At 47.5% G+C, this 26,925-nt stretch overlaps 1 protein-coding gene across 3 annotated transcripts in view; it reads right to left on the bottom strand.

Moving 5' to 3' along the window:
- BAHCC1 (BAH domain and coiled-coil containing 1) overlaps nt 1-26,925 on the bottom strand; it is a 172,669-nt gene that overhangs the window by 25,509 nt on the left and 120,235 nt on the right. For 2 of the 3 annotated variants that reach the window (XM_074260396.1, XM_074260395.1), the window contains exons 5-14: nt 24,635-26,374; nt 23,912-24,020; nt 21,351-21,559; nt 20,090-20,248; nt 19,130-19,323; nt 18,353-18,719; nt 15,708-16,574; nt 4,622-4,821; nt 4,150-4,286; nt 2,327-2,455 (exon numbers count right to left, since the gene is read on the bottom strand). In XM_074260396.1, coding sequence (XP_074116497.1) covers nt 2,327-2,455; nt 4,150-4,286; nt 4,622-4,821; nt 15,708-16,574; nt 18,353-18,719; nt 19,130-19,323; nt 20,090-20,248; nt 21,351-21,559; nt 23,912-24,020; nt 24,635-26,374 — 4,111 coding nt within the window. The remainder of the gene's footprint in view (nt 1-2,326; nt 2,456-4,149; nt 4,287-4,621; nt 4,822-15,707; nt 16,575-18,352; nt 18,720-19,129; nt 19,324-20,089; nt 20,249-21,350; nt 21,560-23,911; nt 24,021-24,634; nt 26,375-26,925) is intronic. The other variant, XM_074260397.1, reaches the window with a different exon arrangement.

Genomic DNA, 26,925 nt, shown 5'->3' with positions numbered 1-26,925 from the left:
AAAGGGAAACTGAGGATCGGAGAACTAGTGAATGACAAGATTTAAGATGAGGAGCTCTTGGGCTCCTTCTAGGGACTGGGGAAGATGAACCCTGAATATGATTCCTAAAACCCATGGGGAGGAAGGGGGAGGCTGAAGAGGAACAGAATAAGGAATCCGGGGCTCCTGATAGGGAAAAATCCTGACAAGCAAGGACAGCACAGGTGAAAGTCCCTGCCAGAAGTGCCGGCCACTGGCTCCTGACACCATCCCCATCCACCGCAGACTCACTAGACCTGGTATGCTGCTGAGGGGTCAAACACCACGTCAGGACTTGCTTGGGCATTCTAGGAATGTCCCACCCCAGATGTTCCCTTTTGAGGAGGGTAAAGAGCCATCCTTCTCCTCCCGATTCCTCACTGACTCACTTCCCATAATTCCTGATTGTTTTTCCCTGTTTCTTCAATCCCATCCATCTTCCATTTAACCGTCAAAGTGACTGTTCTAAAGTGCTGCTGGACCATGTCATCCCTCTACATTGCCGTGGCTCCCCATTGCCCCTAGGATCAAATATAAAATCCTGTTTGACTTTTAAAACCCTCCTTAGCCGGCACCCTTTCTAACTTTGCAGTTTCCTTACGTTGTATTTCTCTTCTCCCTCTCCCGTCATCTCCAGTTACTCCTCTCTCCTGTTGGTACATAGATGTCTGCACGTTGCCCCTCTGATGAGACTGTGAACTCCCTGACAGATCGCTTTTATGCCTCTCTCTGTGGTCCAAGCACTTGGCCCAGTAATGAATGCTGGCTGACTGACTGGTGCTCGTTCTTGCTCACCAGAAAGTCTCCGAGGTTGCAGGGCCGGACTCCTCAGGACCAGGAACGAGGAGCTGTCCTGCAAGGACACCTGCCCAGCTCTCGGAGCAGAGCGCTGCAGCGCCCAGCGGCCAGGTCAGTAGTTCCTCTGATGGCGGAGGGGGAGGTGGCCACCTCAGCTGGTCAGTGCCCCAAGTGGTTCTGGACCAAAGGTTTTGCCACCTAACAAGCTACATCTGGTTCCGTCTCACTGCATCTTGAGCTTCCTTCCCCGCACAGACTGGGAGAGTGGCTCTGCAGGGCCACTCCTGGGGATACACACACGGGAGTCGGGACTTTCCCCGTGGTCCAGCAGCTCCCCCAAAGTGAGCGGGAGGATGGCTGGGAGGAGGAGCGGAGGTCTCCGGCACTAATGTGGGGCCGCTTCTTGGAGGCGGGGGAGGGGATTGGGAGAAGCCGCTCCGGGACGGCTCGGAGAACAGCCCCCAGCCATATGGTAGAGCCCTGATGCAACCTGAAGCCAACACTAACTTCTCCCCCCCCCCCTTCTTCTAACCTTCACTACATTTGCTAATGTTTTGTGACATAAAACCCAGAGATTAATTTTTTTTCTCTGTCTTAATTGAAGGAACCATTTAGTGCAGATTTAACTATTATTACCAAATCATCAGGATTGATGCAGTGCACACACACTCACTCCAATCATGTTTGGAAGAGCTTGGAGGATTTATGCAAATGGGCCTGCCGGGAGAGGCAATTTGTAGCAGAGAAGGACAATTATAGAGGGCCAGGGAGTGCGAGAATGACTGCGCCGGGCGGGTAATGGATAATAACAAAGCGCCAGCAGCAATGAACACCATTGCAGCGTGACCAACGACTTTATACAGCACAGATAAAGAGGCTTTTATGCAACACGGCCTCACACTTCAGAGGGGGGAGGCCACAGGGCGGGAGGGGGGAGGGGAGGCAGGGGGAGGGGGAGGTTGGCTCCCAAACTAGGTGATCAACATGGCAGGCCCCCCTCCCCCGTGTTGGTGCCGAGGCACCGGCCAACAGGGGGAGCTGGATTCAGGGAGTTTAGTGACCATGACCAGCGGATCCGTGAAAGGCAGTTCTATGGCTCCATCTCCCCGTAGCCGCCCCACCACAGCCTCCTCCAGGAGGGGACGCCGCCCTGCCCGCTCACCAGGGGAGCTGCCCGCTGGGGCCTCTGGGGTACACGACAGGGGGCCCCTCAGCCAGCGGCTCTAACGTCAGAGAGACCACTCAGAAATGCAGAGAGCTAAAGAGAGCTCCTATGAGCCAGAGTAACGCCTCCAAGAGCCAGCAGGCAGAGAGGTGGGGAGGGAGAGGACCCAGCACACAAGGGTCGGTCAGGCCCACGCCACGCCACCCAAATGACGCGACTGGCACAGAGGGCAGAGGCACTTGTAGGGCAAGACGGCTCGGGCTGTGAGCCCTCTGGGCAGGCTGAAGCACCCACGCCCTCTTCCTGTTTGAAGTCTTCCCAGCAAGACCCCCGGTGAAAACTCACTTGACTTTTTTGCTGTCACACTTGGGAAGGTGGCTGCCCTGTCGGAGGGCTGGCAGGATGCCCGAGTGCTTTCGTTTCCTCGGTCGGCCCGGCCCCCGCCGAGCTGGGCTTCTGGAGCGCTCGTCTCTCCTGGTCGGGAAGGCAAGAGTATAGTGAGAGGCTTCTGCAACACCTGCTTCTCTGACCCAGAACTCGGCCCTGCCCCATTCCACCTCCCCGCTCCGGCCTAGAAGAGCCTTCTGAGCTGGGGAACTGCACTGAAGTCAAAGCTGAGGACCTGCTGAGACACGCTCACACGTCTGAGGGGCCGCCGTGTATTCCGTGTGGCTACTGAGGGCAGAAGACTTTCTTAGCTCAATGTAAGTCAGAGAATGATACAGAATCATATACTAGACCAGTGGTTCTTAACATTTTCCTTTGGAAGCTTAGTGAAGTCTACAGACTCTTTCTTAGCATTAGATAAAACACACACAAAATGACAAAGGAATCCAATACTATTGAAATACAATTATCAAAATGTTTTTAAAAGACAAATTCCCAGACTTCAGGTTAAGAACCCCTGATTTTAGAAAGAACTGAAAGGGGTCATTTAGTCCAGCCCCCTTTTTAACAATTTTCTAAAAAATTAAGGTGTCCTCCGGTGTAATAGGCCGCTTTCTGAGCGCCTCCTAGCTGGAAGTGGTTAAGCCAAAGGTCAGATGAACATCTATCAGGGACGTTGTCGATGGCCCTACCTCCCATATTGGGCAGGAGATCCGATTAAGATGACCTCGATTGTAACCCTTACCTTCACTGTGCTTCTATGACACTACTTAAGTGGCCTTCCTTCTTAGGCATCAACTATTTTATTCTCTAGACACCCATGATAGGAAATGAGGAAAGGAATGAGCAGATTGTTTCAGAAACCCAATCCTCGGTGACCTGCTCAGAGTTCTAAATTAAGGTAGCAGTGGGAAACCAGGATTTTACCATCCATCTTTCATACGCTTTTCAGAATAACTTTCCTCGTTCATAGAACTGGATGTGCCATTTTTCTACTCAGGAATCTTCAGTGTTCCTCACTGCCTACTGAATTAAGTTCAAGCTCCTTTTGCCTGGCATTTAAAGCCACCCAAAATGTGGTACCCCTTCTTTTCCACTATTCTCTCATGTTCTAGCCAAACTAAATTACACTTTTCCTTCCTCGCCCCTCAAACATGCTCTGAATTTTTCTCTATTCCTAAAATCTATAAAATCCTCCTTCCCCACCTTTTCTGGTGAATTTTCACCCATCCTTTAAAGCTTAACCAACTCAAAAGTTACTTTTGTCCACAAACTTTTCCCTGATGTAATGATTATCTTTCTGTGGACCACACATAGCACTTTATTAAGTAATTCTCTGGTGTACTTGTGTAATATTATATATTACTGTTGGATTGGTATTTTCTTCTAAAACTAGATATAAATTCCATGGGGCAGAGGCCATATCTTATCTAAACTGTATCTTCCTTAGCACCTAGCACACTATTCTGAACATCCCAGTTGCTTAATTCCCGTTTGTTGATTTCTTATTTTTAATTTCCTCCCCACATTCCTAGGTTATTTAAGTCTCTTTTCACACATTTCCCTAGGAATGGATTTGATTTTACTCTTAGGGGTTTGCTTCCCTGGTTAGTGGGGGCACTGAGAAGGGGCAGGACTGTCTCAGGATTAACTGCCAGATTGTTCCCTTTCCCTTTTTCTCGGCTGGTTCATGCTCTTCTCTTTTCCCATTCCTGCTACTCAGCTCCCTCCTCATATTCCAGGTCTTCCATATTCAGCCTCCAGGCTCCCTACAGACTTACTCATGGTCATGCCGGCGCTGCAGTTTGGCTAATTCCCGCTGCTTCTCCTTGTATCGCCTCTGCAGGTCTACCAGCCGCATCCTCATTTCCACTTCCTTCGTGCCCAGCTGGTCAATGGCAGCTTTGAGAGGGCATACCTGGTGAACGGGGACATGGGAGCCTCTTTAGGGTCAAAGGAAGACTGGGGAGGCAAGAATCAATCAATTCTGGTCATAGAGGTCCAAAGAAAGGTTTCTCGGGCCTGGTGAGGACATCCCCAAAGGAGGATTTGATTTCCTTTCCTTTCCTGTTTAGGAAGGGGAGAACTGAAGGAAGTAGTTCTGGGGAACAAAATGGACCTTCACCATTCCAATACTAGAGACAACCTTCCCCAAAATAAAGTCATGTCCTAGGACATCCCTTCACACCTTCTCTTTTTCGCCATCCCCCTGCCATGGGTGACCAGGGAGATTTGGGAGAATCTTTTACTCACAGGTTTGGTTTTCGGGGTCCATGTGTATTTGCGTCGGAGAATTTGCATTCGGGGTGTGAGGGCGGAACAGCAGGGACCAGAAACAGGGACCCCAGTGGCAGGAGGTCCAGTCTCCAGGCTTGCAGCCTCCACTAGAGACCAGGCGGCAGCCAGTGTAGCCAGATGTTGCAGGTTGAAGTCCATCAAGTCTTCCTCTTCAACTGGATGGGAAGAGGAGGGTTGATTTATGGAAAACTGTCCTAACGCCTTCTCTAACTTGATTATTACTAGCTATGTGACCACAGACAAGTGACTTAATCTCACTGAGTCTTAGGCTTTCTCATCTATAAAATGGGGACAGTAATATCTGTATTGTTTATCTCACAGAACTATTTCAAGGCCTTAGTATTCTCATCTATAAAATGGAGATAATAGTATCTATATTGCTTATCTCACAGGACTGTTTTGAGGATCAAATGAAATAATGTATTTAGAATACTTTACAAATATTAAAATGCTATATAAACACCAGTTTTTGTTTTATCCCCTCCTTGAGGGGTTCCTTATCTCAAATACCAGATTAGCAGGACCAGGTGTGTGGGAGTCATTGAAGCTCACTCCTTCCTTCCTTATGACTGCATTTCACATGGCCAGGCCCTGATTCTGGGGAAGTCATTTAAGCAGTTTGCCGCAATTTCCCTAACTGTAAAACGACTATAGTATCGAACTGTTATAGTATCAAGGCTGTTATAAGGATCATACAAGATATTTATAAAGCCTTTAACACAGTACTTGGCACAGAGTAAATACTGTACATCTTCCCCTGAAAAACTGGTTATTCAAAAGGGCAACTTTAAGTTGCTTTGAATTTCAAACCTGGTCAGTCAGTGCCAGGGTGATCTCTTTTCTGCCTCCAAGGATTTGAGATGCTCATCTGTTAAGAGCTGACCTTATTACCAGAGAGGCAGAAAAGGCAAAGAGATAAGTAAAGAAGGAATATTGAGGTGGGAAATGGATTGAATCCAAATCTGGGACCACTATAAATTTTATGCACATCTAAGAGTCTATTAACTAGCTGGATTTGATTTATTGATGATATTAATAACACCTGACATTTATAGAATTAATAACAATAGGTAACATTTATATAGCACTTTAAGATTTACAAAGCACTTTACAAACATTATTTCTTTTTTTCCTCACAATAACCTTGGAAGACAGATGCTATTATTCCCATTTTACAGATGAGATAACGGACGCAGACAAAGTTAAGTGACATACCTAAAGCCATATAGCTAATAAGTATCTTATGCTGAATTTGGACTCCAGGAATACCTACACAGTTTGGTTACCTGCTAATACAATCTAGAAGCAGAGGGTCAGTGTTTCTGAGCTAGGAAGATCTGGATTAAAATCCTATTTCTTTTAAAAAATATTATTTTGTTTTTCAAATATATGCAAAGATAGTTTTCAAATATTCACCTCTGCAAAAAACTTGTGTTCCAAATTTTTCTCTTTCCCTCTCCCCACCCCCACCTCTCCAAGACAGCATGCAATCTGATACAGGTTTAACATCAAATCCTAATTCTAATGCATATTGGCTATGTGAATGTGGTCAAATCACTTAACATCATAATTCCAAGCAGCTCTCTTAAACCAGCAATTTTAACTTGGGATCTGTGATAATTGCTTTTCATTCTAACCAGTTTCCTTTGTAATCTTAGGTATTATATTATTTCGTGCATTTAAAGACATTCAACAAAGGGATACCCCTTTCCCAGTCTTTCCCAGATTGACAAAAAGATTCATAGTACAAAAAGGGTTAAAAACCTTTGTTTTGAAACCCTACTTCAAAAAAAAGTAGTCAAGGAATTCTCTTTATCCAGAGGTCTTCTATATCGCAGCTGTAGAAAAACTACAGATGTGAATGAAACCATGCATCTAGTCCCTATCTCCTTAGTGGTTATCAAGTATTTTACTTCTGTTATGTGATAAGATCCTCCCAACAGCTTTCTGAGATAAGGAGTGGCTATTATAACTATGCCCATTTTACAGAAGAGAAAAATTCAGGTCATGGAAAGTAAGTGCAAGCTTGGAAGCATGGAAGCTAGTAAGTACTGGAACCTGGATACCTTTATTGGATACCCATAGGGATCTTTGCCTGCCTTGTGCTATGGTGCTAGTATCAGGTATGAGATCCAATGATTAGCATTGGGGTAGAGAGAGTAGGGCACAAGCTGAGCAGCCTGGTTAGAAAAAAAAAAAGACTAGTTTGGTTCTATTGTGATGCATTAATATCAAAAATACATAATAATCTCAGGGCAGCTAGGTGATCTGGTAGAAAGACTGGGCTCTGTGTGTGAGTGTGTGTGTGTTTCCAAGTATGATTTTCTTCTTCCTGGGAGTCTTCATGGAACATACATTACAAGTATTATTTGGATATTTCAAGGATCTATGATTTCATCATGGTGAGAGCTCCTTCCATCAAGAAAGGCCACAATACTCCTGCCATTTAATAGTCTTTTAAAAGTTGTTTTGGCCAAAAGATGTGTGTCACTTCTTGTCTAACTTTTGATCACAAACTTAGGACCATAAAGGAACCTTTGAGGCCATCTAGTCAGATGAGGAAACTGAGGCACAAAGAAACAGGATTTGGGTCCCTTGATTCCAAACCCATTTATCTATTTCATCATGTTGCCTGGGATTGGGAAACAAATGCTTGCTATGGAGAGTGGAACTTTTTTTGGTTATCAAAAATATTCATAAAAATATATATTTGACTTGCACATATATACGCACACATTTATAACATAGATATGAATCAAAGTATATTTTTACTAGGTAAAGGCTAAAGAGCCTACCCAAGTCCTGATTTTTTTTTGCCTATGCTGATGTCTTTTCCCACAACTTCCTTTTCTGACACTATCCACTTTTCCCTGGACTCCATGTTCTTGGGCAGCAGTGCCAGAATGCTAGATGATTTCTTTGTTAGATTCCTCTCCAATCCACCCTCTGTCAGGAGGTTGAAGAAATAAGAACAGAAACCCCTTCCCAGCAGAGAACTCTGCTCTGCAGGTTTTTGGGCCAGGTAGAGAAATGGGTGGGATAAACGGGTGGAGGACTAAGAGATCCCTGTTCAGCTCTGCAGTGGGTGACTGCCGCAGGCCCAGGGCGTGGGAATCTGGATTCCTTCCTGTTCTTGTGGCATGGGTGCCAAAAGCTTTACTATCCTGCCTCCCTAGTCCCTAGTCTCCTCCTTGTCTAGGTGTTTGCTGTTCTGGGGGCAGCCACAGATGGATTCTGCAAACCACCATGGAAGCTGCAAAGGTGGTAGAAGGGGGTGGGACAAGGCTGTAGTGTTTTACTAGGGGGAGGCTTAAATTCCCTGGTTTCATTCTTCTTATCCAGTCCACTGCTAACCTATTTAGAGACAAGATGCTATTCTTCTAGAGCCTTGGCCCCTTGTAAAATGGAGGAGGGGAGGGAGCTGAAAAGTGCTGAGATCCAGAATCATTTAAAGTTTCTCTGCTAGTGGATAAAGCCTCCATACCAAGCTCAAAGGGCAGTTCACAGTGGGTATGCTTAAGGCTCAAGAATGAGTTTTTGTTTTATACTTGGGGGATAGAGAGGCCCAGTCAGGCAGGGGTTAAAAATAAAAACAAGGGTGGGCCTAGGCCCAAACTACTCCCATCCCTCTCCACTCATACATCTGTTTGCTTCTAAAATACCAGGCAGTCCTTAAGGAGGGAGAGGGAAGGTTTGACAGGGATACTAAAGACCTCTACATAGAAGCTTGTGCCAGGCCATGGTGTTGACAGCCACACCAATACAGCAGCCCATGGAAGGAGCAGTTTGGGGTCACAGAGGGGCAGAGAAGTTCTGCAGAGATATAAAGGATGGCGTGAGAAAGGCTGGAAAGGGATGGCCATGTCTTCCCAGGAATCCAGCCCTCCCACTCCTAAGTTGTGAGGATGGTTCCCCCCTCTCATTATTTATTATGGAAAATACATTGGGGTCTCTCCCTCTCTTGAGACCATCTCCTAAACTTGAGAACTTCTTCAGTGATCCAAAGAGATCTATTTCTAAGGCTAGATCCTCTCCCTTGATTCCCACCCCATACATCTTATCTAGTGGAATGGTTTGACCTGTCTGACCTATCTATAGAAGTCACTTAGCTCCTTATAGAGAGGGAGGGAGAAAGAATATAAAAATGGAAAAATGATTCTCCTTTGCCTGGAGATGATAGGAAAGAAAGAAGGGAGGGAGGGAGGGAGGGAAGGGAAGTGAAAAAGGGAAAGGAGGGAAGAAGGAAGAAAGAAAGAAAAAGAAAGAAGGGAAGAAGGAAAGGAAGAAAAAAAGGAAAGAAAGGAGAAGAGAAAGGCAGAAAGAAAGGAGAAGAGAAAGGCAGAAAGAAAGGAAAGAAAGGAAAGAAAGGAAGGAAAGGAAAAGAGGAAGGGAGGGAAGGGAGGAAGAGAAAGGAGGGAAGAAGGAAGAAAGGAAGAAAAAGAAATATGGGAGAAGGGAAAGGAAGAAAAAAAGGAAAGAAAGAAGAAGAGAAAGGCAAGAAGAAAAGAGAAGAAAAGAAAGGAAAAAGAGAGAAAGAGAAAGGCCATGTATAAAGGTAGGAGGATGGCCTATTTGACCTTCTGTTGTTCCCTCCAACTTTAAGGCTGTACTGATAAAACTGGCTCTCACTCTCAGTACTTCCAGGAAGGACTGGTGGGAGATAATCAGAAATAAGGAGAGGAAGCACCTGCAGGATGCTGAGGCTAGGAGAGGGGAGGGAAGGAGGCATAGGAGGGGTTTATAGTCCCTGGTGCCAATATCCACTAAGGCCCAATTCAATTTTGATTCCCAAACCCAAAGCCTGGGGAAAGGGAGGGGCCTAGTTCAAAAATGGTACTTGAGTTCTAGGACGTAAGTTTCCAAAGCTCGGTGTCCAGGGACAGAGCTTCCTGAATGAAAAGAGGAAATGTCTCAGGTACAATAATCAGTTGGCAAAATTATGGGTCAGACTTCCAATATTATATAGCCCTCTCCTCTGCATGATGTATGTGCACACATACACATGCTCCCCAGAACACTTAAACATCTGCACCTCCACTTCCTGGCTTCCCACTCCCTTCCCTATCAGCTCTGATGTATCAAAACAACTTAGATGGCTTCACTGGAGATGATGATGATGATGATGATGATAAACCAGTATTTAAACAATGGTTCGAGATTTGCAAAAGACAAATATTCATTCATTTTATTCTCACAATAACCCTGGGAAATAGGTGTCATTATTATCCCCATTTTTACAGCTGAAGAACCTGAGGCAGATGATAGTTATGTGATTTGCCCAGGTTCACATAGCTGGTAAGTGTCTGAGGCTGGATCTAAATCAGTTCCAGCCCCAGCGCTCTATCCACTATGAAGGTTGGGAGATTAGGGGGAGGTAAACTGTCCAACTAAATAGGTATGGTTCTGTTCTAGAACCATTTTAGAGCCCTGAGCTTAAGGCATCCTAGAATGAGCTATTCACTTGTCCTAGGTGACAATTTTAAAGCTGGATGTCCATCAAGGTTCCTTAAAGGTTGATTTTCTTCATTTTACAGAGGAAGAAACAGAAGTCCAGAGAATGACCACATGACTTGCTAAATTGCTAATACATAACTAATACAATGTTCAAGGTTAGATTAACCTAGATCTTCTTATCTTCCTGACGTCCAATACAGCATCCTACCTACTACACTATGAAGCTAAGTAAATATGTTTTTCTTGAAGTTGCCTGACTGTTTTGAAGACATTGAAACAGTTTGGAATTGGGAATTTTTTGTGGGGGAAGGTAGTGGGAGGAATATAAGTGGGGAGAGTGCCTTGGAATGGATTGTGAAGAGGAGGAAGAATCTGGGTCAGAGATTCAATCACCACCAACAGAAGGCAAAAAGAATAGAACGCAGCAATTAAAATTCAACTCATGGCATGGATTTCAAGAAGTTGGGTTTGGGAGTGGAGAGGATGCCTAAACTTCTGGGCCAGTTTTGTAAATGAGTTTCTCCCTCTCTCTTCTAGAGAGGGAACGACTTAAATGTTTCGCATGCCAAGAATAGGAGACACAAAGTCTTTCCCTCTTTTCCTCACTCTTCCTCACCCAGTCTTAGACACTTTTTAAGGAGCCAATCTGTCCTAAGTGGACACTCTACGTAAGGCAAAAATTACCTAAAAATGTGGCAAACACTCCAAATCAAGAACAATTGCCCGGGTCACCTTTTACACTAGTGAATTAGTCTCAAGCTTCTCTCATACTGCAGGAAATAGAAAATGGAGACAAACCCTTAAAGGTTAGATAAAAATGGGACTGGAAGTCTGTCTATGCTTTGTAACAGCTGCACAGCCAGATCAGAATGGACAATCCTATAAAAGGTAGAGAGGTGAAGGAAGGCAGTGAAAGCAGAGCTCTTATTATTCTGGCTCTGTCCAAAGATCCTCACCCTGGTTATAAGCCTTTATCTTTTGCTTTGTGGAATATCTTATCAATTTCTCCTTTCCTTTAACATCTTAGCTGCCATGTCTTGTGTGATCCTGAGCATGTCTTTCCCTGCTCCCATCTTGGTACTTAAACTCATTCCCCCCCCCTTTTTTTTTAAACTACATGAAGTACTTTTTCTTTGACCTGGAAACTCTGAAGATTGGCTCTGTTGTTCCTAAGGAGTTTTCATTTTGGGGTAAGCAATGTTTTTTTCTAATTTTTTTTACTTTACCCTTAAGTTATAATGGATCTGGACAGTTTTTATTTATGATTTTTTGAACATGATAAACAGACATTTGGGGAGGGAATCGATTTTCAGATGTTCTAATAATTCTTGATTATATCTCCTAGACTTGTTTTCCAGACCAAATTTAGTATACATTGTATTTTCTTTTTTTTTTCCTTCCAGGCTTCTGATTTTTTTTGTTATGATTTTTTTTTTATTGTCTCAGGAAGTCCTTACTTTCCATTTTGTCTATTCTAATTTTCAAATTCAATTTGTGGATAAAGTTTACCACCTGCTGTTCTATGCTATTAATTTCTTTTCCCATTACATTTTATATCTCTTGCTTCATTTCTTCCAGGTACTCCTATAGTCCTTGTGGCAAGGTCAGTTTCTTATCTGAGCTTCTACCTGGATTTAAAGTGTAGTTACATTCTCTCTCTGGGCTTACCTCTTGGACTCCTCTCACTCTATGGTATTTCTTCGTTGTGTTTAGCATTTTCTTCTGTTTACTCATATCTACAGCCACATGTTCTGGATTGGGGATTTTGTGCTCTGCTCCCTTCAATTCTCTGGACTGAGCCAGCTTTTCTTGGCCCTCTTTTATAATTCTTGGGTTTGGGCTTTGTCTTCGGGCATCTTGACATGTTCTGGTTCAGATCTTTCCCTACTTTTTCTCTGCAAATGCTATATGTGAAGTTAGCTCCAGTCCTTGCTATGACCCTGACAGAATAAATCTAGATATTATTAACTATACCGGTGTCAGACCTCCTACAAGACCTCAGATGTTTTGTTTTGAGGGAATTGAATTCACCTTTTCTCCTGCCTGGAGCTTGGCTATGAGCTGCCTGGATGCTCCTGTCTCCTGCTATGTTTCAGGAATGGGCTATATGTCTTCTGGCTTAGGAACAGACTGACTATGTGCTAGTCTGGGGAAGCTAAGTTGCACAATGGTTGGCTATTATTATTAGTCTAGCTCTAGCTCCTTTGGTGGGTCCCAGATGCCACCACGCTGTGCTTTCCACCCACACTCTTCTGTCTCACACACAAAGTCTCTGTAGGTTTCTAATAGCAGACCCGGGTAGTCTTCATTGTTCTTTATGGTGTATTTTATTTTATTTTATTAAAGCTTTTATTTTCAAAACATACGCATGAAAAATTATTCAACATTAACCCTTGCAAAACCTTATGTTACAATTTCTACCCCCCCTTCCCTCACCCCCTCTCCTAAATGGCAAGTAATTATAGTGCATTTTAAAGAGTGTTCATGGAAGTGACTGCAGAGGATCTGAGTTCCTATGGGTCCTAACATGCCATCCTTTTAGTCAGAAATCTCCAGGTAACTTCAGCTGATTAAAAACATCTCCAAAGACTCTCACTCTACAGTTTCACATCCTATATTGCACAGATAGTACAGGAGATAGAAGCTGGACAGAGAGCCAGAAAAACCCAAGTTCAAATTTAGCTTCAGACACTTTCTAGCTATGTGATCCTGGGCAACTCACACAACCTCTTGCCTGCCTCAGTTTACTCATCTGTAAAATGGGAAAAAGTATCTCCTTCCCAGGGCTGTTGTGAAGATCAAATGATATTTGCAAAGTACTCTGCAAACCTTAAAGCATAAATGCTGATTATATTAGAAGAGAGTGTCAATTTTTTCTCCAAGCCCAGAGAGAAAAGTACTTGGCTTATGAACAGAATAGAGATTCAGTACCAGGACTCTCAGTTTCAGTCCAGCTGTCCCTAGCATGAACTTAAGTAGCCTCCCGGGTGAAAGATGTAGTCTCCATTTCACTGGGTGAAAATATATCTGTCCTGGTCACCCTTGGGTAGTAAGGAGAAGACTAACCATGAGATCTGGAGAGAAACTGTGGGCACATGTGGTTCTAGCCTGAGCTCCATTCTTAGCATCTATCATTTTCTTGCACTTGGCTCCTGTCTTTCTCTACTTTTCTTCTCTACAAATCTTTCTGTTCACAAGAGAAAAATCACCTCGTGATTATATCAGATTTCCCAATGAATATCTGAAGAAGCTGTCACTGCATTTATAATCGGGGAAAGAACTCTGGATCATACAGGTCTGGCTGATTAACCCAGGAAGATGAATACATCTGTAACCCAGGTACTTTGCATAAGGAGATGATCAAATCATAGATTTAGTGTAAAGGGCTTCGTTTCACACTCCAGAGGAGACAAAGGTGCTCTATAACAGCAACAGAGGACAGATTTGAACCCAGAACCTCTAAGTCCAAGTTCAGTGTTTTTTTCTGGGGGATCACACTTTTAATCGAATACATGCAGGAAGAGGTGAAAAGCCCCCATTCAAGCACTCGTTCCACTCTGTGCATACATTACCACAGAGTCACTTGCCCTGGGGCTTGTCTAGACAGCACACATCCCAACCACCCACAGTGGGCGGCTTTGGGGGCCCCATAAACCCTGGCTTCTCCTTCCTGTCTCCCACGAGGGGCTATCCCACTCAACTCCTCCTGGGGATGGAATGGGGAGGATGTGGCTGCTGGACAGGTACAGAGGGAGCAGATTTATGGAAGAACGAGAATGTTAGGAATTCTCTAGGGAGACTAACCCACCACGGGAATCTCTCCCATGTCCAGCCACGCAATTCTGAGCAGCTGCCTCTTTCCCGGAGACAGGTGAGGGAGAAGAAAACTGAAGAAAGGGAGATGGAGGGGGGAGAGGCAGGTTTCTCGCCTTGGTTCCTCTCCCCAGAACCTTCTCCAGTCCTGACACGGCCTTCTCCCTGCTGCTGGGCCGCTCCAACACCCTCCCTTCTCCTTCACCCTCCCTCCCGGCCTTGACTGCAGCTCCATCCAACGGCCAAGGCGAGCCGCAGCCAGAGGAGAGGGAGTGACATACAGGCCTTTGGGGAAATTAACTTTACAAGAACATTCGCTTTATCTCAGCCCTACACAAAGACTCTGAAGAATGTTGGCAGCCAGTGCTGGCTGGCGGGTTTTATGTGTTGGGAAAACAAATGCAGGCTGAGCTATGAGGATTGTGCTATTTTCTCTCCATAAATATCAATGAAACGTAATATGTGGACTCGGGAGGTGTGATTCTCTACCCCACGCCCCTACCCCCAGCCGGGGGAGGGGAGGGACTCTGAGGATGGGTTTCCTCTGGTGTCTCATTCCAGGTGCCTGGTGTGTGTGTGTGTGTGTGTGTGTGTGTGTGTGTGTGTGTGTAAGGGAGTGGTATATGTCAAGAGTCTGCACCAGCCCTTCCCCCACCCACTGTACCATCTGGAGAAAGTTGGGGTCGGCTGGTTCCTTAACCCTCTCCTCCCTGGGAAGGAGGGGCTCCTTCCCCAATAGTCTACCCCTGAACTCTCCCTAAAGGACTCTTTTAAACCCGAAGATCCATCAGCACTTCAGAAAAGCAGGAGGGAGGATGTGTTGAGAAATAAGTCTGGGGAATTAAGCAGAGTGGCTAAGGCAGGGGACGCGCCTGTAGCTAAGTGCTAGGTACAGAACAAGCCTCCCCTCCCCAGCCGTGGAGTCTGCTCATCCCCAAAGCTTTGGCTACAAAGAAAGAGAAGCTCCTTAGAACCACAGCTTATTAATGATGGCAGGTCAAAGAGGGGAGGATAGGGGGCCTTCCTGCCATAAAAAGCCTCCGGGTCTCCATGTACTAACTTGGACCAGCATCTCTGGGCTGGGGTCAAATGGAATGGGTAAAGAAAAAAATTGGTTCCGAAGATATTCCCAACCCCAGAGAATCCCCTGAAGAAATCTAACTTACCCTTTAAGACATCCAGCACTTAATCCCAGAAGGAGAGAGATGGAATAGAGAAACTGCTCTGAGATTGTGTGTGTGTGTGTGTGTGTGTGTGTGTGTGTGTGTGTGTGTACACTGGGTTCTACACAAGTGGGTGGGTGGCCAGTCAAAGCTCAAAGGCTTGATTAGAAACTATTCCAAATGTGTCCCTGGGCTCCAGGAAAGCCAGAAGCATGTCTGTGGTCAACCTGGACGAAGTCAAGAGAAATCTTTCATCTTTACAAAACTTGGTTAAAAAAATAGGCTTTCAAACGGCATCCAGAAGTACATAGATGGCAAAGATGAGGTTGGTATCACCTCTGTGTCCTGGAGTCAGGGGTCTGGACTCAAATTCTGACTGTTAGTGGAGTTGGGCAGGTCAACTCACTTTCTGGACCTTATTTCCTCATCTGTCAAATCAGAGACACACTGATCTCTAGGGCCCCTTTCTGCTGTAAAGCCTATGAACCTAGTTTGCTGCTGTAGGAACTTCCAAGAAGCCTGCTTCTTCTCCTATATCACAAAGAGGTTGCAGCGGAAAGGAGGGTCCCTAACCGGGCCGGGTGCAAGGATTTCCTAGGGAGGGTCCTTACCTTCGGTGACTCGTTCACACTTTTGCCGCTGGAACTCCAGGTCAGCCAATTCACTAAGAAGGGCGATGCCATGAATTCCTGAGCTACCCTGAAGGGCAGGGGTGGCTGGGAGCTGTAGTGGGGTGCTGGCTGGGCTCAGTGAGGGCAGGTCTCCCAAATCAATGGTGGCTGCCACCAGGGCATCCAGACCTGGCAATGATTTTGGTAGGTGGTCTTCCTCCTGAATCATGTCCCAGGCCTCCTCTTCTTCCTCCTCCTCCTCCTCCTCCTCTTCCTCCTCTTCTCTTTCTTGCTCCTCTCCCTCTTCCTCCTCCTCCTGTGGGTCAGGCCCCTCTCCCACCTCTTCCTCTCCCAGAGGACTTTGCACTCCCTCTGCAGGGGCCATGGGGGAGGCCCTTGCCAGCAGTGCTTTGCCATCCCCCTCCTCAGTCCTCTCCTCTTCTGTCCCTTCCTGAGTAGAATCTACGCAGCTCCTTGTCTCCGAGCCCCCACCTTCCAGGAGGACACCATAGGGGAGTTCCTGAAGCTCCCCCAACCCGCCGGGAGCTGCCGCCTCGCCAGGGGGCCCCAGCTCCAGGGGGTGCGGATGTCCGTGAGCGTGTGGTTGGCGCTCCAGCTCCAGGGCCCTTGCCTCTGAGCCTTCTACCTGGCCCCCTGCTCCCCCTGCCAAGCCGGCCTCGTCCAGAGCACTGGGGTCACAGTGAGGCCTCTCCGAGGGTGGAAATGTCCTGGACTGCTCGGGCTCCGCTGCGGTGGAGACAGTTTGCATAGTTTCAGGGTCTGCGGGATCAGCGGAGTGCATGTCATGGGGTAGGGGGGACGAGTAGCCCATGCTGACCGCAGGGTAGGTGTATCCTGGGGGCAGGTCTGTATGAGGGAGAGAAAGGCAGGAAGCTAATGAGTCCGATGAACAGACTGTGGCCCAAGCCCCCGGGGAGGCCGTCTCCAACACGGCTCTCTAAGAACGACCCCTCCTCGGTGAGAGCCTGTGCCGGTGAATAGTCTGCGGGACTACCAGCTGCCAAATGAAAAGGACAGATCTTTCTGACCTTGAAAAACTGTGGGTCAGCCTTTGCTTTTCCCCGCCACCCCCAGGTCCTGGAACCAGAAAAACGGAGAATACAGAGTTAAGCTGGGAGGTAGGACAGCAAGTAAACCAGCTTCTTAAGCACATAAGGATGGGGTGACGAGCTGTCTCTCTGTAATCAGAACTCTGAGACAGGTTCTAGGGCTTAGGACCACGGATAAGGGGCACTCAGGAAGTCAGAGGAGACGGTCACCCTGAAACAATTCCGAGATCCTCCAACCCATATACAAACTGTTCCCCCCTCTAGCTGGACTCCTGTCCCTGTTGCCTGCTGTGTCCCCACCCCATGGTTATGCCCTTTGGTCTGTCTGAAGGACAGGCTAACCAGAAAGGGGGGATTTTTTAAGCCATGATGCTTGAATCAGGGCTTTCTCTGAACCAGAACGAGCCGGCTGCATGTCAGAGGCATTACGCCCCATTAACTGTAATAAAAAAAAAAAAAAAAAAAGAAAGAAAGAAAAAAGAAAACTTAAAAAAAAACCAAAAAAAAACCCCTGTTGGCTCTGTCTCCTTATTGTGAAACTGGGACCGGTTTTATGTTCACCACACGGATTTCCAATGTAAACACTCAGCCTAATTCAGAGAGAATTAAATAGCCTTGTCGGGGAGCTGGCACTGAGAGCTGGCTGGCGTGCTTGGTACTGGCACTCAGGAAGGGGTGGCTGCTGTGGCAAAGGGGGGTGGGCGGGCGGGAGGTGAGACTAGGCCCTGGTCGGGGTCACCAACAGGAGCTATAATAACTTTCCTTCCTCTCAGATTAATTCCCTCACTATCCTCATTTTGGCCTCTTTTTTTTTTCTCCTTATCCCTTACTGCTCTGGGACCACAAAAGTCCAGTGGCTAGAAATGACTCCATCCTTTTGTCTTCTTCCCTTTCACTCTCACTGGCTGTCACCTGAAGTCATGGCTTCTGGGCTCTCTCTGTTCAGCAAAAGGCTCCGAGTGGATTCCCTTCCACTCCTCTGCCCAGGGACTGGTGAAGGAAGTAGCTGGGACTTCGCTCATCCTGCTACTGAGCACCCCAGCCTGTGGCCTAGGAGAACTCAGGTGGGGGAAAGGAAAGAGGGATTTCTCTAGAAGTTCAGCCTGACCAAGGGAGGGGTACGTGGGCCAGCAGGTCACGAGGAGGATGTCTCGGAAAAGATGGGATAAATAGGCCCTTCCTAAAAGTTAGGACCAAAGAAATGGTTGTCCTCTGCAAGCTTCCATTTGGGCCAGAACCTTGTTCTCCTTAAAACAGGCTAAATGACCCTGGAAGTCATGAAGATCAAATATCTCAGCCTAAGAATACCCAGGAGATGGAACCACTTGGGCCCCTCGGCTGTCCTAGGATGAGAGCTTTGATCTTCTTTCCAGACAATTATAGCATCATAGATTTGGAGCTGGAAGACACCTTAAAGAAATTATCTAGCCCAACCCTTTCCCTTCATAATCTAGGGAAATTTCTCAAGGATACACAGCAGATAATAAATGGCAGAGCCAGCACCCAGGCCCAGGTTCTTTCACTCTAAATCTGGCGTTCTTTCCCCCACCCCGAGAAGCTCCCCATTAGTCTTACCTGGTTCTAGTGATTTGGGATAATCTTGCGGGGGCTGGCCCTCTCCTCTCTTGTCCTCAGCTTCGGTACCCTTAGAATTCTGAGCGGGGCCAGGACTGGTGGCCGGGGAGCGGGGCGCCACGGCAGAACTGGTGGTGGGGCAGAGGGGTAAAGTGCACGGGGCAGTGGATAGTGGGGTGGTGCATTTGGAGGGATGCCGCAGGGCAGGAGAATGGCAGCAAGGTGAAAGTTTGGCAGGGCATGGAGCAGCAGCCGGTGAAGAGGCGCCCTTGGATAGGGGGGTTAAGGCAACTGGTTTATGAGAGGACTTCAGGTTCTTCTCGGGGACTGCTTCTTCAAACTCTGCATGGTAATCCTCAGGCTTTCTCTGGGAAAGTGGAGACAGAGAATAGTCACTCCCATCACTGTGATTGGCCATGGCAAAGGGGACTACCTGGGGAGCTCTAGGGTCCATCTAGGGCTACGGTGCCCTGAGAGTGCAACATGAGGGACAGGGATTAGCATGGTCATGAGAAGGGGGATCCTAGGAACAGGCAGAGTGCAGCAAGGTGGTAAGAGAGGGAATCTAAACCCTAAAGGCCCTGGACAAGGCAATGGGTTCTTCAGAAGGGACCAGAAGAGGGTTTCCTAGCCCCAGGAGAGATAGAGAAGGGAGTAGTTTGGTTTGGATGAGAACGTCATTACTGGGGGAGGGTGGTAGGTTCTTTGTGGGACAGCAGAGGAAGAAGGCTGTGCTCATGGGGAGCTGGAGGGAAAAGGAAGGAGGTTTCCTTATACCTGAAGCTGAGATTTCCGCTGCATTTCTAGTGCCTGGGCGGCTCTCTGCTGTTGCTGGAGGGCATAGAGTTCTTGCTGTCGGAGAAACTGGGAGCGGGAATAGACAGGAAGCTGGCTGGGGTGCTGCATGTGGGAGGCAGGCCCACGGCCCGGGTACATGGGTGGCCACAATGAAGCCTGGTCCATGACATCAGCTGCAGGAGGGTTGGATAGGGAAGAAGGAAGGAGACCAAAGTCACAGAAAATGTTAGATAAGTGGGGTGTGTTTGGGGGAGTGTTGCTCCCCAAATTGGGCCCCGCTCTCAGCCTACCCCTAATTCCCAGGGACTGGAATGGCTCTTCTAAATCCATCCATTCTGACAGCTTAGAATTTCCAGGAACAAAATGGTTCTTCCCAGGTGGGATCCAAAGCAGTTAATAATGTTAGGTTTCCCATCTCCCTTCTTCTTGTCTTTTCCCCAATCGCCCCTCTTCCCCTCTGACTTTCATTTTACTTATCAAGTGACTCTCCTGAGTCTATGCTGAGCTGGGCACTGAGGACACAAGACAAAAACGATATAATTCCTACTCTCGATCAAAGAATTTACATTCTGATGGAGAAGTGAGGGTGGAGAAGAATGATTTTCTTTCTGCCCCTTCCTATTGCCCATCCTTCTCTACCCCATTTTTACTCCTGTCATACCCTTTTTCTCCCCTTCCCTCTCTTTTCTTCTCCACCCTCTTCTTTTTTGTTTCTCTCCCTCCTTTATGTCTCTCCATCTCAGCCCTCATTATCTCCTTCTTTTCTGCCCTCTTGTTCCAAATGGGGCTGGATTTGGGAGGAGGCTTGGATCAGAATGGGTTTGAATAGGAACTGGCAAAAAAAACCCGGTCTAGTGCTTCCTGGGCCTCAGGCCCTTTCCTATACCCAAAAGGGGATGGCAACAGAATCCTCCCCAAAGTCCCTAGGCTTTCCCTTACCAAGTGAATGGGGAGCAGCATGGGGTGTAGGCTCGGTGGGCAAGATGACCAGCTGGGCAGGGGGGTCCTGGGACAGGGGAAACATGGACTGCATTGTGCTGGGCATGGTGGCTGGGAAGCCAGGTGGCAGGTTCTGGTGGAGAGCCGGGTGGCCAAGCCCTGCAGAAGAGCAGGTATACAGTGGTCAGTGCAAAATGGTGGAAGCAGAGGGTACCACTGGCTTTAATGGAAGGCAGGCAGCACTGAGGCTGGCAAGCTAAAAAGCCAGGGCTGAGAAAGTATCATGACAACCAGAGCTGCTGGCTATTCTGCCTGTGGAGCTGGACAACACTGCAGCCCATGCCTGGGGCTCCAATTTGTTGGGTCCCATGATGACTTAAGGGGCTCCAATGGGAGGCACTATTCTAGAGATCTGGAGGCCAAACTGGAGTGTGGCACCAAAGAAAATGATCTTGTTGTTCCTTAGCTTCCCTTCAGGGCGTCCATCTAAGCCGGGTAGAATAGAGGGCCTAGCCAGGGAGCAGGAAGGATCGGCAGAGCTCCGAGAAGCCACCCAGGAAAGGGACAGATAGTAACCCCAGGAAGCAATAGGACACAGATCTGGGGCCCAGAGGGATCCCTAGGTGATTTGTCCTTTTTATTTTAGGAGGGACAAAAAGCAATAATGGCCTGATCACCTTGGACACTTAGCTTACCAGAAATGTTTCCTAGCTCAAAAACAGACCAAAGATGAGTAAAATATTTATATTCCCTACCATGGACATGTGTACTCCCTGTGGATTCAGCAGAACAGCTTCCAGTGGCTTTGGGAGGAGGAAGTGGGAGCCAGAGAAAAGAAGGGGACCAGAATGGAAGGTGCAGGATGCAAGGAGAACTAGGTTTTTGTTTGTCAGTTTAAAAAAGTAAGGATCTTTGATAACAAAAGTTTTGTGGGTCAGAAAAAAATACTTGAAAGGGACAAAAGGTATAAAGCACTGGCCTAAAGACTTAGCATCCTGGAGGATTACCCAGCCTGCTTTGGAGAAGTTGTCCCAAACCGAATGTAAGCTGACAAGATATATATACATATATACATATACATATATATGTATATGTATATATGTAGGAAGGATAAGGGCTTTGAGTGGGGGTGGATTCACCCAGTGCCTAGTCGTGATTCTAATCACCATCTGGGCACCAAAAGAAGGAAAAGCCAATGAGCTACCTCAATCCTACTTTCCCATCTCTTGTGTCCATCCCCATCTCACCCCTGAATACTGACCATAGGAATGTCCTCCCATCCAAATGGAGGGACTGCGGGTTCGGGGCAGCCAGGGGGGATGAGCTGGATGAGCGTGGGTGGTAGGATCACCCCCAAGCTGGCTGGTTTGCAGAGATGATCCTCCAGCAATCATGAGGTGAGAGGTCACATCTCCAGGGCAGCTACTAGATGGGTGAATTCGGGCAAACTCAACAAGGTCTTTGTTATCCCTGGAAAGACAAGACAGATGGAGTAGAGTCCAGGAGTTCCACTCAGACCCTAATCCCTTCACCTTGGAAGAGAAAGTCTTAACCTGAGGCCCACAAGTTTATTTTTAATTATTTTACTAACTGTCACAATAGAACTGATTTTTTTTTGTAATGCCATTTATTTTACACATTTAATAAATTTTTTCTGAGATAACACGGGCTGCCAAAGGAGTCCATGGCATGAAAAAAAGGGTTAAGTATGCCTGCGCTGGAATCACAGATTTTGGAGTCAGCATGGGAACTCATGCCTGTGATCCCTATTCCAGGAGACATTGAGCCTGCTGAGAGTCTTAAATTTAGAAGTCTGAGCCATTGTAGGGCAAAAGCCAACTGAGTGTCCACACTTAGTCCAGTACCAAAATGGGAAGTCTGTGGATAGATTTCAAAAGATGTGTGAACTTAGATGGGAAAAAAAAACACATCTTTATTTTAACATTATTGGTTTCCTTTATAACAATGCAACCTATTTTATGCATTTAAAAAGATTCTTGTGAGAAGGGGTCTATATTTTACTAAACTTCTAAGGAATCCAAAGTCCCAAAGAAACTAAAAGTCCCTGACTTGGAGGAAAGCCTTCATGTTGGTTGGACTCTACAGATGGCAGATTTCTGGAAGGATACAGACAAAAATCTTATCCATAGTGAGAAAGCATGGATGGGATGGGGTCTGCGTATCCCGTAGGAGGTAGACCCCCCATGGATGAGATAAAAAAATCTACTGCGGAAATAGATAGGCAAAAGAGATTCTTTGCTTCAACTGCTAGCTAGCCTTAATCACTGAATGGGTGAGCCTCAGTCAAACTGAGACTGCTGAAAACCTTAGCTTAAAAAGGCCGAGGTCTCTCACTGCATCCTGAACCATCTCCAGTCCTTCTGATCTATATCTGGCCATCGGACCCAGATGGTTCAGGAGGGGTAAGTGCGGCAGGTGACCTTAAATCCATTCACTTGCATGTCACGGCATCACTTTCCCGAGGTCATGGTCTTCTTTGAGAACAAAGGACAAACAACAAGGTAGAAATACGAAGATCAGGTCAGCTCTAGGATCTAAGCCCTTCGTAACTAATGGGGATATCTGGGTAAGTGGAGGTCCAAGTTACAGGCTATTATTAATACCATCATCATCACTAATTATGGCTTCCACTTACGTAATGTTCTTAATGTTTTATATTATAATGTCCATTAAAATTCTGTTCTGTTGAATCTTACTATGTATGCTGACTGAGCATGGGTTCTGACATGCCCTCCTAAGCTGGAAATACTTATAATCTGGAGATAAATTACTGATGAGTCTGTGATTTGAGAATCAGCCTGGCTAACCGGGTGAATTTGCTTGGTTACAGAAACTCATCAAAAACTGTGTGGGGAAGGCGCTGATCTTAAGTTGGTGGAAGGAATACTCACACAGGTAAAATCACAGGTCTTTCAAAGCAATGAACAAATAGAGTTTCCAGGAAAGGCAGTGTGGTGTAGGGGTTAGAATGCCTGCCTGTGACATTTATGGGCTGTGTCTCTCCAGGCAAGTCCCATGACTCTCAGAGTCCTGGGCAACCCCCTAAGATTCTGTTACAGAACCGATGTTGAAATGCACTGACAGAGGGAACTCCTTTGGGCTGATGTAGGGAGGTGGTGCAGTGGTTACAGTACTGGGCCTGAAGTCAAATCCAAATTCAAATCTGGTCTCAGATGCTTATTAGCTGTGTGTGGAACCCTGTGCATGCCATTTAATAGCTCTGGGTTTCAGTTTCCTTGTCTGTAAAATGGGCATAGTAAAAGGTTTGCTATGAGGATAAAAATGAGATCATTATCTGTAAAGCATTTTGTGAACTAACTTAAAGCATTCTATAAATGCCAGCAGCTATCACTACCATTACCACTACTACTCCTATTACTGTATTACAATTATTACCTATTACAACTACTACCACCAGTATTATTACTCCTCTTTCTACTCCTCCTCACTGGAAATGCTTTATATGAAATTAAATCACAGGTCCAGTTAAAAAAGCTTACAAAGTGCTTTCCTCAGAACATTATGTTTTGTTCCATTCAATTATTTCAATTTATTCACATGACTTGAAAGATCAGGAATCACCGTGACCCATTTTGGTGAGGGAAAAGCTCTACTCCAGGTAAGTGATTGGCTTCAGGTCATACAAGCAGTGAAGAGTACAATGAGAAAGAGAACCCAGAACCCTTTGACCTTTAGCTCAGTGTTCTTTCCTTTTCACTATTCTGTCTACCAGGCGAGCCTGGGTCCCATGACTGTGTGGGTCCTCCCCCTCCCCCCTGCCTTGGAGCCCCAGGGCCTTACTGGAGAAGCAGCTCCCGGCTTGTAAGGCCCAGCCGTTCATCCCCACAGAGTCGGCTCCTCTCCTCATCAGCTTCCAGGTCGATCACGTGCATGGAGCGATTGGGGCCCGCTACACAGAGGTCAGCAGGGAAGAAACAAGAGTAAGCAGAGTGGACACGGAGCCGGGAACTTAAGGCTTGGGACTTCCTTGGTTCTCCAACGTGGGGAAAGCTGACTAAGGGCTAATGTATGAGGTAGAATGGATGGGGCTGCCAAGAAAGGGGTTAATGCCGTACCAGGGACTGGCACTGCAAGTGACAGGTAGCAGTCTGATGGCATTATGGCACACGGTGTATTCACTGTGGGGAGGAAACTCGGTGAGAGAATGGGTGGGAGGGAAGGACAGAAGAAGGTATAAATATTGGGACTCTCTCTCCAACCACAGGGGGGTGGGGAGGTGAATCTGGAGGTTTTGGAGTGTGGAAGAACGAGGGGATGGGCCTGCCTCCCTCCTGGAGAGCAGCCTGCCTCCATTCCTTCCCCTGCTGCCCCTCCTGAGAATGAGCTGTGAACTCTAGAAGGCCTTGGGGCCCTGTGGGTGAGCCTGAGGTCAGGCAATGAGAACCAGATGGGGTTAGTAAGTTCATTCTTGACTCCTCCCCCACCTCTAGCTTGGAGCCCAAACTCTGGTGACATCACCCCAATTCTTCCCTCCCCCCACCCTTTTCCCCTTCAGTCCTGTACCTTTGAACCCAGGCATTGCACGGCCCTGCCGGCTAGAATTAGTGCCATAGGAAGGCTCTGGGCGGCTCAAAGTGTCCTTCTGGCGGGCCACAGCTACAGCAATGCCCACAGGGGGCTGCCTCACCTCCCCATCACTATGGGGGGCTTCATGCTCCCGGCTCCGGGCGCAGTCAGGTCTCTCTAGCTCCCCTTGACCCTTGCCTGACTGGAACTTCACTTCCTGTTGGACACAGCTGGCTTTGATATTTCCCAGACCTACAAAGGGGGGCTTCTGGCCAACGATAAGTGCTTGGTTGCTATATTTAAGCAGGTTCTTCATAGCGGAGACCTCATCTGGTGGGGCTGGCAGCTCCTGGGACATGAGGGCTGCCTGCTGCAGGCTGTTGCTGAAGGGGTCAAGGTAGGAGCCCTTCCTCTCCTCACTGATGGAGATGGGGGGACCCTGACCCCCATGGACCGTCCACGGTGGTAGGTGGGGCCCATTGTAGCCCAGGGATGCCAACTCAATGGACTTCCTCTGGGCTTCGGCCCCATTTCCCGTCTGTTCCATCTCAGGTAATAGGTGCTGCTGATGCCGTATCCTAGCAACCTTTTGGGCACTGGGGCCTGGGGCCTCTTTGGCACCCTTGTCTAAAGTGCAGCAGGTTTGGCTGATTTTCACACACAAGGGGTCCTGGTGGCCAGAGCGGGAGCAGTCCTGAGAGGGAGGGGGCATCTCAAAGTAGCTTCCTTTCTCGAGGCCGCCTTTGGGGGGTGCATGGGGCAGATTAGGAAAGGAGCCTTCAGATCCAGTGCTATTGAGATATTCCAATCCCTTCAGCCTCGGGTTTAGGGCTGCCTCAAAGCCAAGCCTCCGCTCCCCCTTGCCCTCGGCCTTTAGGTGGGGGTAGGAGGCTCCGTAAGACGCTGGGTGGTCAGCACCCACCTCATGGTGCCGATCCTTCCCCTCTCCTGCCAGGCACGGCTCTGATGCCACCTGGAACGACCGGCTCTTGTCAGGTAGGTGCCCCACAGAAGGCACAAAGGTGGGCCCACTAAGTTTCAGGTCTCGGGTGGCTTTGTCTTGCAGGGGGCATAACATGTCTGGATTGGAGTGAAGCTGTAAGCAAGGAAATGTCCCAGAGCTGGTGCTAAGTGGGGGTGGCACGGCTGGCAAGCTGGAGGGCACCGTGTAGGAAACAGAGTGGTGAAGCATCTGCCTCCGCTCCAGACATTCGCTGTACGGCTGGTTTGGCTCATGGTGGCCCAGCTCCCGCTCCCGTTCAGGCCGTCCTGTGTCCTTGGCACAGCGGCTGGGCACCACCCCTGCTCCATGTCGAGGCAGCATACCCCCTGTGCAGCTGGCCAGGACGGCTTTGCCCACCTCACCATTGAGTACCTTGGTACTCAGAAAGCAGGAGTTGAGGTGCTTGGTTCGATTCTCACAGGTACTTCGCGGATGCGTACTCTCCTTGCAGTGTCCTTCAGGAGTCATGGGCATTACCAGTTTGTGCCGTTCCTTCACATCATCTTCTACCTGCCGGTCCTTGCCCTCTGCCTTGCCTGCCTTCTCCTTGCCCAGTTCCTTGTTCATCAGGAATCGGTCAAACTCCTTAGGGCCTTTCTGGAGGTGGCCGGCCTCACGATCTCGGCTGCAAGAGCCAATGGGGTGACCTGGGGCAGCTCGGGCAATGCTGGGGAAGTTGTGATTGGGGGGCAGAAGTGTGGGCTGGGCGGGCAGGTTGCGGAGATAGAAGTTATCTGGAACACAAATGTTTGAAGGTCAGGAGGAGAAGTCTTGGATAGAAGCAGTTTGGGACCCAAAACAGTTCAATATCTCAGCATCATTGTCCAGGAGAGATCCCTAACCAACCAGAGCTCAATTCTTTACATTCAAACAACTGAAAAGCATTTATGAAGTCCCTACAGTGTGCCAGGCACTGAGTGAGAAACTGGCGATACAAAGACAAAGATGAAAACTGCCCTTTATCCTTCAAGAGTTTATGAGAGCATAAGGGAGTAAGCCAAAAAGAGAGATGGGGGGGGGTGGCCAGAAAAAAGAGCTAAGGAGAGAAAAGAGGAGGGAGGGAGAAAGAGAGAGGGTAGAAGGAAAGATCAAGCAAGAGGGGGGAAAGAGAGATAGAGGAAGGACAAAGGCTGAGTGAGATAGAAAAAGAGAGGTAAGAGAGTGAATGAAAGAGGCGGGAGAGGGAAGGAAGGGGAAAGAGTGAAGGGGGAAAGAAAAAAGATGGTGAAGGGAGAGAGAACTAGAGAGGGAGAAAAAGGAAAATGAGATAAAAAGAGAAGGAAAG

This window comes from Sminthopsis crassicaudata, chromosome 4, assembly GCF_048593235.1.
Source record: "Sminthopsis crassicaudata isolate SCR6 chromosome 4, ASM4859323v1, whole genome shotgun sequence".
NCBI classification, from domain to species: domain Eukaryota; kingdom Metazoa; phylum Chordata; class Mammalia; order Dasyuromorphia; family Dasyuridae; genus Sminthopsis; species Sminthopsis crassicaudata.
The sequence above is the reverse complement of the archived record's forward strand: the minus strand, read 5'-3'. Positions and strand labels throughout refer to the sequence as shown.